The sequence below is a fragment of the Juglans microcarpa x Juglans regia genome, chromosome 3D (assembly GCF_004785595.1).
Source record: "Juglans microcarpa x Juglans regia isolate MS1-56 chromosome 3D, Jm3101_v1.0, whole genome shotgun sequence".
NCBI lineage: Eukaryota > Viridiplantae > Streptophyta > Magnoliopsida > Fagales > Juglandaceae > Juglans > Juglans microcarpa x Juglans regia.
This window is the reverse complement of record NC_054598.1, coordinates 6804282-6818704: the sequence shown is the minus strand read 5'-3', so window position 1 is coordinate 6818704 and position 14423 is coordinate 6804282. Positions and strand designations below refer to the sequence as shown.

General features: G+C 33.7%; 1 protein-coding gene across 1 annotated transcript; it reads left to right on the top strand.

Moving 5' to 3' along the window:
• The first annotated feature begins 3274 nt into the window (after window positions 1–3274).
• LOC121255882 (lysine histidine transporter-like 8) lies at window positions 3275–6116 on the top strand. The gene is made up of 5 exons (XM_041156430.1): window positions 3275–3756; window positions 3890–4026; window positions 4156–4586; window positions 5058–5189; window positions 5296–6116. Exons 1-5 carry the CDS (start codon window positions 3359–3361, stop codon window positions 5779–5781), a joined length of 1584 nt encoding a protein of 527 aa, XP_041012364.1. The 5' UTR covers window positions 3275–3358; the 3' UTR covers window positions 5782–6116.
• Window positions 6117–14423: the final 8307 nt, after the last annotated feature.

Genomic DNA, 14423 nt, shown 5'->3' with positions numbered 1-14423 from the left:
ATTAAAAAAATAATCCTGGAGGCTGGTCAAATATACTGTGTTAGCTTGATCTAAATCTAGATGTAAGCATAGAACTGATCCTTACGTGGATTTCTTCAAATATATATATATATATATATATATATATAAACAACAACAACAACAACATTAGGAACGTATAGCTAGCGTGTGCGTATTGCTTGTTCCATTACTAATTGACCATGGAGTTTGACAGATTCGAATAATGCTTGAAGATTCATGATAGTAAGACTCATGCAATATTCTTTGGGAGAAGAAAGCTACAAACCGCCCATGTTTGTGTAAGGTAGAGAGAGCCTTAAAATTATATGCAGAGGCTTGTGATCACCCGAATCATTTGCCAGCTGACTTTGTTTCCCATTGGTTTTATGTAAAAGCTAGCTAGGGAATATGGAAAATTCAGAAGGATGACTGCAAAGCTGAATACTTGATTATATATAAATGGAATCATAAATTAAATTAATGTCAAAATCAAAATGATGTATATACGCACGTAAAACATATATATATATATATATATTTGTGAGAGAGGACTGGTTCAAATCATTCGTCAATTTGAATTACATTTACTTTGTTCGGTCAACTAATGGGAACAACCATAGCTGCTAGGTAGCCGGAATAATATTTCTCCCATTTTTTCTGATTTTGTTTTTCTATTTTTTCTGATCTTTAGTATATTTTTTGGATTAATGTTGGGTTGGACTGGTATGAGTGGTTCAACTTAAAGTATTGGTCAATCAAGGCTTCCTTTATAAATCTCTCTCTCTCTCTCTCTCTCTCTCTCTCTCTCTCTCTCTCTCTATTTTTATTTTTTTCTAAATTTCCCATTGTTCTCAAGCAATGTGCCATAAGGTTATGTGATCAGTAACTGGGTCCTATATATACAGGCTATAATACTTGATAACAATCACGATAAGAAGTGATAAAACTTAAAAGTATCACAAAAAAAAAAAAAAAACTAAAAATCACACGAATTTAACATATATTAATGTAAAGTACTCACGTTTTCAGACTTAAATTAACCCTTAAAATTAGCTATTAATTGGGTAGTGGATTAGAATTAAGCTGGCAAAATCGCCTTCAAATTTCACAAACTCATGAAGTGACCGGCCAATATGATCGATCTCACTATAGCTAGCCATGTCTTACAAGTGAGTTACGATCGAGTTAACAACACCATGCATGGATCGATCCAGTCAAATGGATTTGGAGATAATTACAACTTTGAGAGAGAGAGAGAGAGAGAGAGAGAGAGAGAGAATATTAATAGAGTAGGACAGGAATGATCGAGGATGATGTTGTTTAATCAAATCTGGCAAGAGGTTGAGCAGTACTACTCTAGACAAATTATTAATCTTTAACTAGTGTATGAACGTAGAAGCTCGTCTGATCTTCTTCAATTACTTGTCCTCCTAATGGGAATTCATTGCAACCAATTCCCTTAATTTATTGCTTTTTTTTAAAAAAATTATTTGCGTAGAATCAGTCCAAAAGGAAATTAGAAAATTATGTAGAGAAATCTCAGAGCTAGCTCAGCCAACAGAGCCAAGACACGTATTATGTATTCCTTATACGCTTTATATATATTATATATATGTGAGTGAGTGTGTTATGTAAATTATCTTTGATTGCATACACACTGAACTTGAATTTGCGGGTCATCTCCCGGCGACTGATCATCATCTTCCCATTCAAATTAGTACGACGACAATTAATAACATAAAATAGATTCTCATTATTTAAATTTTTGTTTGACATTGAATCTCCAATAAAGATCACTATGATCTTAAGTTTAATTTTGTCCTAATCAAAGTTTTTAAAATAAAATATAGATAAGAAAATAACATCTCACTTTTATCTTGATCACTATAATGAAGTGATATTGTCCATCAACTTTTGATTTTTTAAAAAATAAATAAATACTGGTCCAAAGATTATATATAAATATGTCACACTTTATATGTGAAATGAAAATGTAGTACGTAGTATTAATACTCGTATCGATAAATATAGTAATGATATACTGACACTTATTTATATTTCATTTTACAACCAATCATGACATTTAATTAAAAATTAATTTTATATCTATAAAAATACCGTCCATTTCATATAAAATTATAAAATAGTTTTAACTTGATTATTTTCTTTTATAAAATGAATCTTATAATATTTATAATTGCAATTTAAAAAGATAAAATTATGTAAACCCCATCTCATGATGGCCTCTATAGGGAACTTGACGATGAGGTGATATTATATGGTGTATCCACCCTTTTATGCATGCATCACGTTAGGTTACCTGCATACATGAATCAATATTAATTAATTTGCCCACATGACAAAGCCTGTTTATCTGACGGTTGCACCTTTTGGCCGGCTCTTTTCAATGGGAAATTCTTCTGTAATCGATCTTTACTGAAAACACGTACAGGGGAAGCCTTTCACCCTGATCTTGTTGACCTCGTGGGATGACACACAACAAATTACAGCTACATTCCTTGAACTGATCTCGTTGCTGTTCCCTATGCTGCTACGCGCTGTCTTAATGCACCTGGCTTATCAATACATACTAATCTTGTAAATTCTGATAAACTGGCATCACCAGTATATTTTCGATCTGTTCCTAGTTGCGTACGTCCCAGGACAATTAGGATTTGGTCCAAGTCACGAGAAAAAAAGATTAAGGGAAAACTTCCAAGTCAAGAGCAAAAAGATAAGAACAAACTCCCAAGTCAAGATTCAAAAATAAAATAAAAAAGATATACAGGCCTATGTTGAGAAGATCAGAAGGGCTTGTATCTGACCAAAAACTAGATGTAGATGACTAGCTTGCGACGGCCAGCGGTAATCATTAATGGCATACCTTTTTATGGATGATAAGCCAATGGTTTTCATGAATGTGTGTGCTGTTGTTGAATATATGATGAATTTTTAGCACCTTAATTAATTTCTCTATATTTCATGTAAAATGAATAATATATACCTATTTGGTAAAAATACGAAGTGCATGCTTTGGTCATTTTACTTGTTGATTTATTGCTTTTTAAAAGCAAGATATATATAATTTAAATGTCTCATGTTTAATATAATAAAAAAAATTATTTATATTGAGTGAAATAAGAACCAAGAATCATGATATATATTCGACCTTTTCTTATGTTTCAAGGTGGGGTCGCAATTTAATAACAAAAAGAATTGAATACGAATTTCCTGCATGCTCGGGTTATAAATACACTTTTGATAGTTTGATTCCAGCCAGTGAATTTGTGGGCAAAGAAGGCCGGGAACGCATCTAGACTCTGAAGAGGAGATCTAGCGCGCACTTTGCAAAGAGAAAATGGATGAAGTTGTGGACATAAGCTCAACTCCAACAACGTCACCTAGACGGCCTGCTTCTGTTTCATCCCCGCCAATCTCAGCTCCTCCCTCACAGATTCACTCCCCGTCTCTGACTCGTTCGCCATTCCTCTCCACCGAAGACCTTGCACAAACTGAAATCACAAACAAAACCCCGAAATCCTCAACCCCAAAAGCCTTTCGAACTCCACGATTCACTCCTTTGGGGAGCCCAATCAGGAGGGCTCTCCACCTCACGAGGCTCGACCCTCGAGATGCTTGGCTTCCACTCACCGAGTCCAGAAACGGGAACGCATACTACGCTGCCTTCCACACTCTATGTTCTGGAATAGGGATTCAAGCCTTAGTGCTTCCTGTTGCCCTCACCATTCTAGGGTGGTAAGTTATATATATATATATATATATATACATGGAACTTTCTTTGTTTTCCATATATATATATATATGACGTATTTAGTGTGACAAGGTTGAACAGGCTGGTTAATTATTCAGTACTGTTTGGTTTTTGCAGGACATGGGGAATCATAAGCTTGACTTTAGCATTCATATGGCAACTTTACACCCTCTACTTGCTGGTGGAACTACATGAATCAACTGAAACCGGCCTGCGCTACAGCAGATACATGCAACTTTGCAGCGAAGCTTTTGGTAGATATGCTTTCGATAGTTCTGCTGAATCCAAAATCTAATTAAACAACGAACTCATCACAACAACGACAAGGTCTTAAATTGAGCAGGATTAATCAATTTTGCCGTCCTGACCTTATGTTTTCTCAGGTGACAGGCTAGCGGTGTTGTTAGCAGGACTTCCAATCATGGATCTATCAGCAGGAACATGCGTTGCCTTGATCATCATCGGAGGCTCCACATCGAAGATGTTCTACGATATTGTCTGTGGGGCAACGTGCGCAGCACATCAGCCACTGACATCAGTGGAGTGGTTCTTGGTGTTTACAACCGCCGCAGTCGTGTTGTCTCAGCTACCAAACTTGAACTCCGTTGCTGGGGTGTCATTGATAGGTGCAATCACCGCTATCGGGTATTGCACTCTGATATGGGTGGTGTCAGTCGCCGAGGGAAGGCTTCCCGGTGTCTCTTACAAGCCGGTGAAAGAAAAGACGCAAATTGCTCAGGTTTTTGGTGTCCTAAACGCACTGGGGATCGTTTCTTTTGCCTTCAGAGGCCATAATCTCATACTCGAGATACAGGTATCTTATACAGATATAGGACAAAATACATTCATAGCTATAGCTAGCTGTTACTGATGGACATATAAGACAAAAAAAGTTTTTTTTTTTTTTTTTTCCATAAAAATTATGAACAATAAGATAAAGCTTACTTTTACTAATTCCAGTGCCTTGGAGCACAAGCAATTTGGTTGTCATGATTTGAAAAATATTTTATTTTGTTTTACGTGTCAGAACATCCCATGTGAACAATTTATCATGTTTGCTCGGGTTTTAACCTTGATGATTCTCCACGTTAGTATCTATATTTTATAGAAAAAGAAAAAAAAAAGAAAAGTTGACCATTGATCAAATTGCATTACTGTATAAATCTTTAAAACAGAAGATGTTGACTTTATAAATGTACCTGAATTTATGGAAAATCTTTTTCCCCCCCGGCACGGCTGGCCTGCCTGAGTTCTAATTAATGCATGTTGTTAATTCGTCTGGCAGGGCACCATGCCTTCAAGCGAAAAGCATCCATCACGGGTCCCGATGAGGAAGGGGGTCACATTAGCATATATACTTGTAGCAATGTGCATATTCCCCATCACAATAGGAGGTTATTGGGCATACGGTCAAATGGTATGTTACTTTTATTTCCCTAATTTAATATATCTGAATTTCAAAATAATTCATGTGTTGTATTAAATTCAAAATTAACATTTTGTTCTGATCATCTCACTCGCAGATACCACCAAATGGAGGCATGCTAACAGCCTTGTACACATTCCATACAAGAGATACCTCGCGATTTATACTTGGATTAACGAGCTTATTTGTTATAATTAGTTCTTTGAGCTCATTCCAAATCTATGGCATGACACTTTTCGATTTTATGGAGTCTTGGTATGTTAAGCGGAAGAAGCAGCCGTGCTCGTGGTGGCTTCGGGCAGGATTCCGAACAGTTGTTGGATACTTGTGCTTCTTTGCAGCGGTGGCAACGCCATTCTTGAGCACCTTAGCGGGCCTAGTCGGAGGAATTGCATTACCAATAACTTTAGCTTATCCATGTTTTATGTGGGTCAAGATTAAGAAGCCGAAGATGTACAGTCTCATGTGGTGTCTTAATTGGGGATTAGGTATTCTTGGAATGACTCTAAGCGGGTTTCTGACAGCAGCCGGAATATATGTTATAATCGAAACCGGAATTGAAGTGCAATTCTTCAAGCCTTGATATAGTCATGTAGGGATTAATAAAGGGTAGGGTTGATTTTATGTTCAAGACTTAATTCATCATGTGTAGCATACGTGTTTGTGTAATTTTGTTATCCTACAAAATTGATTTCCCAAGTCACTTGTTTGTTTTAGTTGATTTTTTTTTAATTAACCTTTTTCTGAGACTTGTCAAAGTTAGCGTATTGTATAGGCTGAACATGTGTCATCTTTTTATTTGGAGAGTGTAAATCCAATTACAGCGCCGCGTCCGGCCTCGGGGACCTCCCTCCAAATGGGATCCAGACTCCAAAGTAACGTAAGGATGATTTGAGTCAAATAAAAATTCTATTCATATACTTCATATACCGCATATTATCCTTTTTGTTATTTTTTTAATTATTTTTTTTATCAAATATGTGATATATAAATGATGAATAGATGAATATAATAATTTTAAAAAAAATAAAACCAAAATTTTTTAAGAAATTAAAAAAAAAATTATAGTATGTACTGTATGAAACTTACAAATAACAAAGATCTTTTTCAACTCAGATATAATTAGGTGTGAGAGTGAGCATGTCTCTAATTCCAACTGTCTTTCTGTGGGCCGAGAACCTAAGCAGCCCAACCCATATTCTATAAAATATTTTTAGAGCATTAGTATTGATCTATGTATATGTATATATAAAATCATCTCTTTTACATAACCACTTTATCATTCAACCAAAATTTTCATATTGACTTATGTATATTTGAGACAAAATAATAATAAAAATATTATTATTTTATTATTATTAATTTTTTGCTAAAAACAATTTTTTTATATATAGTTTGTAATTAGCATCCACTACATACATTTGACATTAATAATACAAATGTAATAATAAAACATATAATTTTTTTATATATTATATTAAAAATATAATAAAATGAAAAAAAATAATATATTATAATAATAAAATGAATGTGCATGTGAATGTTTGTTGTGTTGTTGAAGGAGAGAGAAAAAGAAAAGATTGTGAGAGAGAGAGTGGGAGGAGAGAGAAATAATTATTAAAATATATTTTGTAGAATAAATAGTAGTTATCAAAATTTAGATAAGTACTGTTCATAATTAGTTAAATATTTGGATATGTATAAGTCAATGTAGAGGATTTTAGGGTTATATTATGTAAATATGACTTTATATATATATGTATAGACCAATGTGAATGCTCTAAGTGTGCCGACGGCATTCAATCATGCAATTTATCTTAACCCTGACAATATTAACTGCATTCCATATCAATTGGCTTGCAGAATTCATATTTAGCTATGTATACTGCAGCAACCTAAAGTCCATGTCACATTTCCGTAGATAATACAAATTATCAGAGAAACATTCACACTGAAGGTACATTTTAGTTGTTGAAAAATGCAGGAAAGTAAAAACAAAATTACTTTCTTTTAACTCAACCCCTTGGGCTCAAATTGCAATCATCTTACCCTCGTTTTGGAATCCTAACCAGCAGAACGGGAAAATAATAGAAATCTGAAATTCCACTTTTCCTCCATTTTCTCAAAGGCCAAGTAACGAATAACTTTATACTAGGGGCAGAGGAGAGAGATATCATATATCCAGCGGAGATAAAAAAGAGTCCCATGTGTGTAAACTGGATACGCTCTAATCATAACATCCAGTTTTTTTGGGTTTTTTTTTTTTTTAAATTAACCATAACATGCAGGGTTTCTTTCGAGAGTAATCTCAAATATACAGTTTAAACCCATCGTGCTTATAACTTTGAGGACAAAAATATTTGCAATATTAACTAAAGGGCAAAATTGTAAAATCATAAAATAAAACTTCGACTCCTCCTGCGCACGAAGCTTTACGTAAAGAAAATACAAAGCTTATTTTAGCTTACAAAGAGAGAGCCCCCTAACGAGAGAGAGACTCGCTCAGAGGGAGAGGCAGCGAGCGGAGGGACCAGGGCTAGGCGGTGGTCTTGGGTGGTCGATGATGTGGGAAAAACATATGAGGGAGAGAGTGTGACGAGAGAGTAAACACAGAGAGAAAAAAGATCAGTAAGCCGTGAGAGAGAGATAGAGAACGCACTGGATACTCATTGAGAGGGCAGCAATGCGGCGGCAAAAAAGTGGTTGGGAAGCAGGAGATCACGGAGTGGTTGGGGCGTCGGTGTCGTTGGGCTTCCCTTATCGTGGCTGGTGGCACCGCACGAGATGAAATGCTCTGCTTTGAGATGTAAAAACAGAGGTTTTTCGGTGAGCTCTCCTTCTATAAAAAAAAATAAAAAATAAAAAAATTTGCATTAGGACACATCTCGGGATGGATCCTTGGTGAGTGTAGATTTATTCTTAAATGTTACCTGCAGGGTATTTGCTGCATCCAACCAATATATTACCTTCGGCGTAAAATATTAATACATCTTTATGAACTAAAAATTTTTCTGTAATAAATTCATTCATTAAATTATAGTATACTATATATATATTTTTCTTTCAAAGTAATGAGTAGTGCCACACTAACTTATAATTTTATATTAAAAATATTATATGGAGAAAATATTTTAGTTATAAAGAGATTTTATAAAAGTAAATATACATATTGACACGGTTTGATTTAATATATTAGATTGTAAAATTATATTGTAAATATTATACAAAGAAAATAATAAAGTAAATACATACTAATTATATTTTAGACATCAAGAGTTATGATTATGTAAATAATATTGTAAGAGCACTCACAATGAATTCTTTATCTTATTCTTTAAAATACATTATCAAAACTCACTTTTTCTATTTTACATACTGATTTTTATAATATGTCATCCATCAGCTTATCTATTTTTTTTCTATATCATTTAAATATTCTTTTTTTATTCTTTTTAAAAATTTAATTTCTACCAATAAATTTACAATCTCCATATATTTTTTTATATTTGCAATTTATTTTTATATACAATGTAAAATAATTCAGTCTTTTACACGTAAAACAAAAATATATAAGCCAAATAAAAATTTAAAAGAAAATCAAATATGAAAAAATTGGTTAAAAAATAATTCTAATATATTTTTTAGAAGAAAATGAAATATATGTGTTTTAAATGATGAACAATAAAAAGAATTTGCTTATATGATAAAAATCAAAATAAATAAAAATGCGGGAGTAAATAAAATATCAACAATAAAAAATTTTTTACAGGATAAACAGTACTCGCTACATATAGTGAGATACTGTAGCTAAATGTATTTTACAGTTCATTTTACATAATCGGATAGAACTTCTTTTTAGAATAATTCTTCAAATTATTTATATTTTTTGTATAATATAAAAGCAATTGGGAGTGCTCAGTATAGATAGCAAAGAGAGCCTGTGCTTTATACACGACGTCGTGTAAAAGAATTTTCCGCCCCTTCGTTAATACAACCCTCTCATTTTCACAAATCTTCGATTTTCGTCCGTGTCTACCTTTGTTCTCCCCACCAGATCTGACATCGTGTGAGAATTCGTCCGATCTAACCCAACGAAAACCTCAGATATCCCATTCGCATGAAGAACCTCGCGATTCTATGAAGGCTGACCTTGATCCAGATCTAGGAACTTCATCGCTTCGTTCCTGAAATTAGACTCGATTCATGAGGATAATATTGGCGGCTCTAGGATTTCAGATCTCGCGTCTTGAAGGTGATTTTCGCTGTGCTTAGCCTTATACTCCTGTTCCTGATTGGTTGATGACAAAATGTCTTGGTGAAAAAAAAAAGACACTAACGGTTAGAACATATTCCGTACTCAAAATATTATCCTTAGTATCATTTCTTCAACTATTCCAAATCATCATAGCTGGCTATCGCGGTGAGGTCTGGGCAGGCCTTTCTGTGGGGACAATGGCTGTGAGGAGTGGGACAGAGGTGCTGCGCTAGGACTGTCGTGGCTGGGTTGTGGTTACTTGAAGTGGTGTTGCCGAGCATTCACAAGGGAGGGTAGATGCTATGAGGAGTTTGGATAGGAGGAAATGCTATCGGAAAAATCTGTGTTGTGGCTTTGTGGCTCACAGTGAAAAGTTAACGGAATTCAACGGTAAAATATGAAAAAGTTAACGGAAAACAACAAAAATTACTATTCATTAGTTAGATATCTACTTATTAAAGAGAGTAGATATATTAGCAGTGGCTCAATGGGAAAGGCACGTTTGTCAATTTGAAAAAAAGAAAAAAAAAAAAGATTTACCTAAATATAAAAGTTCACTGTAGAAGCAGATAATAACACAAATTAATTAAAAAAGTGTTCATTACATACAACATAAAGACATTGGTATTAAAACTGTAATAATCTTAGTCAGTATTTGTGATAATCTTAGTCAACTATAGACTTTTTATGGCCTATTTTCAGCAAAGATTGCAAATGGAATTATTGTTCAGAAAGCCATGAAATGAGGGCCGAAAGCTGCTTCCTTCACATCCATTGTTCGTTATAAACAGCGTGGTAGACACAGCTGGGCCTTAGCAATGTCGGTGAGGTGGGTTGATGGGCTAGCAAGGTGGAAGCTGTTTCCATGAACCTTGGCCCTCATATCAACAGGCTAAAACATTCCCTCGTCCTGACAACGTCCCACCACGCGTACTGTACAACGAACTCGATGTCATGTGGAAGGCAATCAAACAAGAACCAAATCCAGTCCTGAACAAAATAAACAACCCAGACAGAACGAAAAACACAAGGAATAGAATCCATACTCGATCAACTAGGGACGAGTTCACTGTAGGGACCAAACAATTTACAAAGAAAAACGCTATTCTGCCGTCCCAAATGTACCGCTCCGTGAATTTTTTTTTTTTATTTTTTTTTACCGAATGATTATAGAAGTGATTTTAAATGTATTAATGTATTTTGCTATTTTTTATTTTTTAAAAATATTTAAATACATTAAAACATAGATAAACCAAAACACAGCTGCACAAGCGTAATAGCACTCGTCATACAAGGACATAAGTGGAATAAAAAAGTGTCAAATGAAATTACTTTTCATTCATGTTCATATGCCAATAGAGGCTTTTAATATGAGATATAGGAGAAATTAAAATTTACCGAAAGACTATCATTTATTTTTCAATTGACACCATAAAATTGAGAATTCAATCACTTGTTATAACAGTCAAAATTTAACAATTTTCACTCTGGTAAAATCTGTACAAAAAGATTTTAAAAAAAATAAAGCATGCGACATAAAAATACATTCCTGATGATCGAATATCAATTAAAATGAAAATAATCGAAGTTTGATAGTTTATAGTCATGAACATAATTTATAATTTTGATAATTCATAAAAATGATATATAATTGGAAATTGGAATATCGGATCGATGGACCGTACCTGCATTGTATATATAACTCATGGAATCCATACTTTTGCTATCCAATAATATCCAAACAATTCTTACATTTGACCTCATCCAGTGACGCGATATTAATGTCACATCCAAGGAAAGTAATGCCATATACTTATATTCCTTTTGTTATGTACGTATACTTCACCATCCAAATATCTTTGCTTCCTAGCTAATATCATTTTTAGACACCCACCATATATCATTTTTCACGATAAATATATATATATATATATATATATACATGTCACGTAATCATTTGTACGTGGCAGATCGAGGATCATGATATCAGGGTGCTTAGCAGCAAATAGTTCACGTATAGATGATATCAGCGCATAAAAAGGAGCCTTGTTTCCTGTTGAAATTCTATTGGCAAGGGAGATGAGAAATGTAACTTCCGTTTTTGTGTACTCCTTAAAAAAAAAATAGATAAATTTTAAAATTATGTAAAAAAATTTGATTTTTAAACGGTATATCTTACTTTTTCTTTTAAAATAAATATTAAAAAAATTATACATAAAATGAATATATAGATGTTATAAGAAAATGAAAAAGAAAGGATAAAACAAAAAACAAAGAACAAAGGGTTAATTTTCGTGTACCTCACAATCCTTCCTATATTCTTCACACCACACGCTTTCCTACCAGCTTTTGCTAAGTTAGGTCATTGTTGGCAAATAGCATATTGGCAGGCATTATTTTCTCTCTGCCACATTAACAACCAATTCCAAAACACTTTTCAAAATTAGCTTTAGATCGTGGTCATTTAATTTGCACACAAGCCTTCGTCTTTCCCCATTAATGAATTCAATTGCTTGTGTAACCGAATGTGACGTGTCTAAAAAAAAAAAAGAAATTTCGAAATGGATTATATATAATAATACAAAAAGAATAATATTAGATATAATTTTAAAGTGTTGTATATTTAAAAAAGAAAAAAGAAAAAAAGAAATCTACTATTAAAATATAAAAAAAAATACTATAAATACAAAAGGATCCCACACATTAATGTGTGCCACGTCTCCACTTCTTCTTCTTCTTATTCTTTTTTTTTTCTTCTCTTTTCTTCCCCCTCCCTATGCCTCTCTCCTCCTCCCCATTTCCCTCTCCCTTTTCCAACCCCTCCCCACCCCCTTAGCTCCGACACCCACCATCCTCTCCGTCGTCTAACACAAACCCACAATCAAATCACAATCTATTCAAAATCACAATGAAACTCACTCTCAAACTCGATGTCCACCATCTCCGACACCCACCATCCTCTCCATTGCCTACCACAAACACACAGTCAAATCACAATCCGTCGTCAGTGGTATTGGGTTGTCGCCAGAAAGACGTTGGCGACGATACTAGGTAGAGAATCTCGTCGGTGGCTTTGGGAGGGCCGCCATTAGGGGCTGGCAGTGAGGAGAGTGGTGGAGGAGGGGGCTTCTTTGCGAGAATCAACAAAGAGGGAGGGGAGAGTAGCGGAGAGGGCCCGTCGTAAGGGAAAGGGGGAGAGGAGGGGAGAGGGAAGAAAAAAAGAGAAAAAAAAAAAAAAAAAAAAAAAAAAAGAAGAAGAAGAAGAAGAAGAAATTAAAAAATAAATAAATAAAGAAAAAAAAAAGGAGATGCCTAAGAAAAGAGAGAAATAAGAGGAAAAAAAAGGACACATGGCAGCACTATTAGTGTGTGGAATCCATTTGTCTCTAGCCGTCCTCAAATATAAATTTTTCATGTTGGTATCAGATTTGTTCACTTTTTTTAAAATGAACAAGCACGTCTTGCACCATGATCTATAATTATACGAGTCATGATTTTCCTAATATAAATTTGCAAGTTAGAACAATAAAATAATTTACTACAAATATTAAATATTACATACGAAATGAAGTCTCCATTAACGACTACTCAATGTATTCTAACGTCATCCGTTGTGAATTTAAGAGCTATATATATATCTGGTTTTTTCTAGGGAAAAAAGAAAACAATGGGGGCCGGGTAGGCCAGCATTAATAATTATGTTAAAAAAGAATGAGTATATATCAATATTTAATCATAACTACCGTACGATATTATGCATGCTAAAGTCACCAAGTGTATATATTATATATTAATCCTAGCAAATATATATAAATATATAATAAATATAGAAATGATGTTATTTCACTGTCCACAACAAACAGTTGTGACCATCATCGATCGATCGATCGATCATGATATATAATCCTAAAGATCATCATGTTATCGTACTTGTGCTCCCAATGGGCAGCAGAGCTGATCCCGTGAGCTGCGCCAAAGCAATAAACAAAGATCGGCGTACGATGGCAAAGTCAAGACATTAATGGATCAAGAAGTTCATGAGATTCTGCTCGAATTCATGAATTTATATATTGATATTGCACGATTGGTCATGATCCACGAGTCGAGTAGTGCATGATCTTTAGTTGATGAGGACGTCACAGAGAATAATTTTAACCCCTAAACAAAGTGCAAAATTAAGTGAGAGCAGGACGTGGATCAATATCGTGAAAAGGTTTCTAATTTGGCGGAATGGAAAAAAGCTAGCTAGCGCAATACCACTTTAATTCAATGTAAGAATCAGTAGTACGTTGCAATATTTTGAATATCGATACGAAATATTTTAATATCGATATTATTTTGTGTACCATTTTAAAATAGTCGATATATAAATAAATTATATATATAAATAAGTATATAAATTATATTCTAAAATAATAGTCTATATATGAATAAATTATATATAAATACATATATATATAAATTATAAATAGTCTAGTCTAAATTAGAGGTTAAAAAATAAATTTATAATTTAAAAAATAAAAAAATAAAAAATAAAAGCCGAAATATCGGACGGTATAAGCCGAAATTGAAGTCGGTACGAAACAGATATGATACATGTACCGGCCAAACGGTCGGTAAGAAAAATATTGGCCTACCGTTTGGCCGGTAAGAAAAATATTGGCCTACCAGCCGGTACGGTACGAGATTCGAAACAGTAGTACGTAGATGTAGTAGTTCTATATATATTAATGTCGGTGAAAAGAGAAAGTAGATGTGGTTTAATTTATATAAATATATGAAGGTCAACAATATAAATAAATATATATATATATATATATATATATATATAAACTTAATTGTGTGATCAGTTGGAAGACAACATGATGAGTTTTAATATTTAGCTAGTGTAGAAGTTGGACGTATCATGAGATCAGGAGTATCATTGGATTTAATTAATGTAGCAAATTTGAAAAAAACAATTAAATGCT